The 2,901-nt window shown below is 67.3% G+C and overlaps 1 protein-coding gene across 1 annotated transcript; it reads left to right on the top strand.

Moving 5' to 3' along the window:
* Positions 1–545: 545 nt before the first annotated feature.
* CCDC185 (coiled-coil domain containing 185) lies at positions 546–2,420 on the top strand (the record flags this gene model as incomplete). Its single annotated transcript, XM_081114404.1, has 1 exon — positions 546–2,420. One exon carries the CDS (start codon positions 546–548, stop codon positions 2,418–2,420), a length of 1,875 nt encoding a protein of 624 aa, XP_080970530.1.
* Between the last annotated feature and the right edge of the window lie 481 nt (positions 2,421–2,901).

The raw sequence follows: 2,901 nt of genomic DNA, 5'->3' as shown, positions 1-2,901 counted from the left end.
AAGCTGTGCAGCTGGGAGGTCAAATTCCTGCCGGTGTGGCTCAGTGGTTGAGCGGTGACCCTATGAACCAGGAGGTCACGGTTGGATTCTCCATCAGGGCCCATGCCCAGGTGGCAGGCTCCATCCCCAGTGTGGGGTGGGCAGGAGGCAGCCCATCTATGATTCTCTCTCATCATTGATGTTTCTTTCTCTCTCTCCCTCTCTGAAATCAATAATATATTTATTTTTTTAAAAAAAAATTCTGCCTAAAATAACGGTGCTTGGTTCACTAGGAACCCTCAGCTTTAAGGGTCACCCTGATTTCCTATAGCCCCCTGTCCCCTGAGCCTCCTCCCCACTCTCTGACACCCCCACCAGCAGGTGTGGGGTTCTAGGGGGGCCGGAGTGGGCCCTGCGGGACCGGCGGCCCCAGGGGCCATTGTGAAGTGGCCGGAGCGTCACAAGCGCCCCGCCCCAGGGGATCGCAGGGCAGCGCGGGCCCCGCAGCGCCCCCTGGAGGCTCCGGGGTCCAGGTTCAGACGCCGGGAGGGCGCCCCGCGAGGAGCATGGAGGACTTCGGCCCCTTCCCCGCGCGGCCTCACCGGGACCTCGGGGAGCGCGCGTCCTCGGCGCGGCTGCGCAGGTCCCGGCCCCAGACCCAGGCCCGGCCGGCTCGGGGCTGCTGGGCCGGGACTCCCGGCGAGGGGAGCGAGGCCCCGGCTCCCTGGCCTCGCCGCCACCAGTCCCCCGACTCCCCGCGGGAAAGCCGCAGCCTGAGCGACGTGGCCCAGAGGCGCCCCGACGGCGCCAGGAAGCACCGGCCCCGCGGCTGGCGCCCGAGAGATGCCTGGGGGGAGCCCCGGGTCCCGCCGCGACCGCGGGGCAGCCAGCACAGCCCGGCCTGGCCGCTCCAGCTCCAGCTGTCACCCCCGCAGCCCCTGCGCTGCCAGCACTGCCCCCCGGCCCAGGGAGACTCGCCCCCTCCGTACCCCGAGGGCGCGTACACGCCCCTAAGTGGGATGTTCGGGGCCGAAGAGGGGCAGAGTGGGGACCCGTGGGCGGTGCCGGTCTGCGGGGGGCTGGACCGCTGGTCCCTGTCCTCGCTTCCCTCCGAGAAGTCCTCGGCGCCCTCCCGGGAGTTCCGGACGCTGTCCGCCTGCGCGTGCGCCCCCAAGAGGGACAGCGGGGACCGGCTGGCGTCGTTCGCCAGCCAGGCCTTCCTCCAGCCCGCGCGCTCGGGCCAGGAGATGAAGAGCCAGCACACGCAGCTCCTCAAGAACAAGCTGGATGAGGCCGTGGTGTCCTCCCGGGACCAGAAGATCGTGGCCCTGGTGCTGACCCGGCTCAAGAAGGCGCAGAGGATGCGGGAGCTGCAGCAGCAGGCGGCGGCGGCCTGGGAGGACCTCAAGCGCTCGGACCACAAGGTCCAGGTGACCCTGGAGCGGGAGCGCAAGCTGCTGCTGCAGCAGAGCCGCGCCCAGTGGCAGCGGGAGAAGGAGCAGCGCAAGGCGCGCCCGGGCCGGGAGCCGCGTGTCCAGCGGCCGCGCGACCACCAAGCCCGGCACGCGGCCCAGCAGGACAGCCTGTGGCCGGCGCCGTCCGAGGATCAGAACATCCGGCGCCAGGACCGGCCGGATCGGGCCCGCCTGGAGGCCGCCACGCCCAGGAGGCCGCGCCTGCGGGAGCTGGAGCAGGAGCTGGAGCTGGAGCAAGAGCTAGAGAAGACGCTGCCAGAGCAGGGGAAGCCGACCAGCCTGGAACCCACCGGTCCCAAGAAGCAGCCGCCCGCCACCGAGGACCAGAAGAAGGTGCGCGAGGCCAACCTCAGCTCCCTGGTCAATTTCCAGGCCCGCCAGGTGCTCATGGACTGTCAGGTCAAGGCCGAGGAGCTGCTCCGCCGGCTGTCGCTGGAGCAGAGCGCGCCGCGGGCGCAGGAGCTGCACCAGGGCCTGGGGAAGGAGCGGCACCCCCCGGAGCTGCGGGACCGGGACCGGGACCGGGCCCGCCGGGAGGAGGAGCAGTACCAGCAGGTGCGGCTGCGCGCCGAGGAGCTGGAGGAGCAGCGGCGGGTGCGCAAGCGGCTGCTGGGGCAGCTGGCGGAGCAGAAGGTGCCACAGGCCCGCAGCGGCGCGCAGCGCAGCCTCAGCGAGAAGGCGCAGCACGTCCGCGAGCTCAGCCTCCTGCGGGAGAAGAGCCACCACATCCTGAAGCTGACGGCCGAGAAGGAGGAGAAGTGTCACATCGAGGGCATCAAGGAAGCCATCCGCAGGAAGGAGCAGAGGATGGAGCAGCTCTCGCAGGAGAAGGCGGCCGCCTCCGCCTCCGAGGGCTTCCCAAAGGCCTCCAGGGCCTGCGGGCGGGACGGCGGGAAAGCGCCTGGCAGCGGCGGCTGCTACGATCGCATGGACGACGGGGAGGCCCCGCTCCGAGGCGGCTACTGAGAACCCCAAGGAGATATGGCGACGCGATGGGATTCCTTTTATAACCCGACGATACGTGTGAGCATTGATTTTAAGAAAAAATGTATAAAATAGCTGCGATTTCCTCCCGTGAACTAGTCGATTGATTCGCTTGGATACGCCGAGACGCTTGGGAATAGAAGTTGGGGGGATGTTAGGGACATGGCTTGGCCTTTGTAAGTTGTCTGTCTGGATGGAATGTATTCCTTGAGCTCTGAGGTCATCTTGGAAGCCTGTGCATCAGGCCCGTCTTGGAGGAACCAGAGGGGAAAAAAATCTATAGACAGTAGGAGAAACACGTCTGTGTCAGGTTGGGCACGGGTGACGTGGGAAATAGCAGTCATAAGAAATCCCCGAGCCCTAACCGGTTTGGCTCAGTGGATAGAGCGTCGGCCTGCGGACTGAAGGGTCCCGGGTTCGATTCCAGTCAAGGGCATGTACCTTGGTTGCGGGCACATCCCCA

This window comes from Myotis nattereri, assembly GCF_964212035.1.
Source record: "Myotis nattereri genome assembly, chromosome: 20".
Taxonomy (NCBI): Eukaryota; Metazoa; Chordata; class Mammalia; order Chiroptera; family Vespertilionidae; genus Myotis; species Myotis nattereri.
The sequence above is the reverse complement of the archived record's forward strand: the minus strand, read 5'-3'. Positions and strand labels throughout refer to the sequence as shown.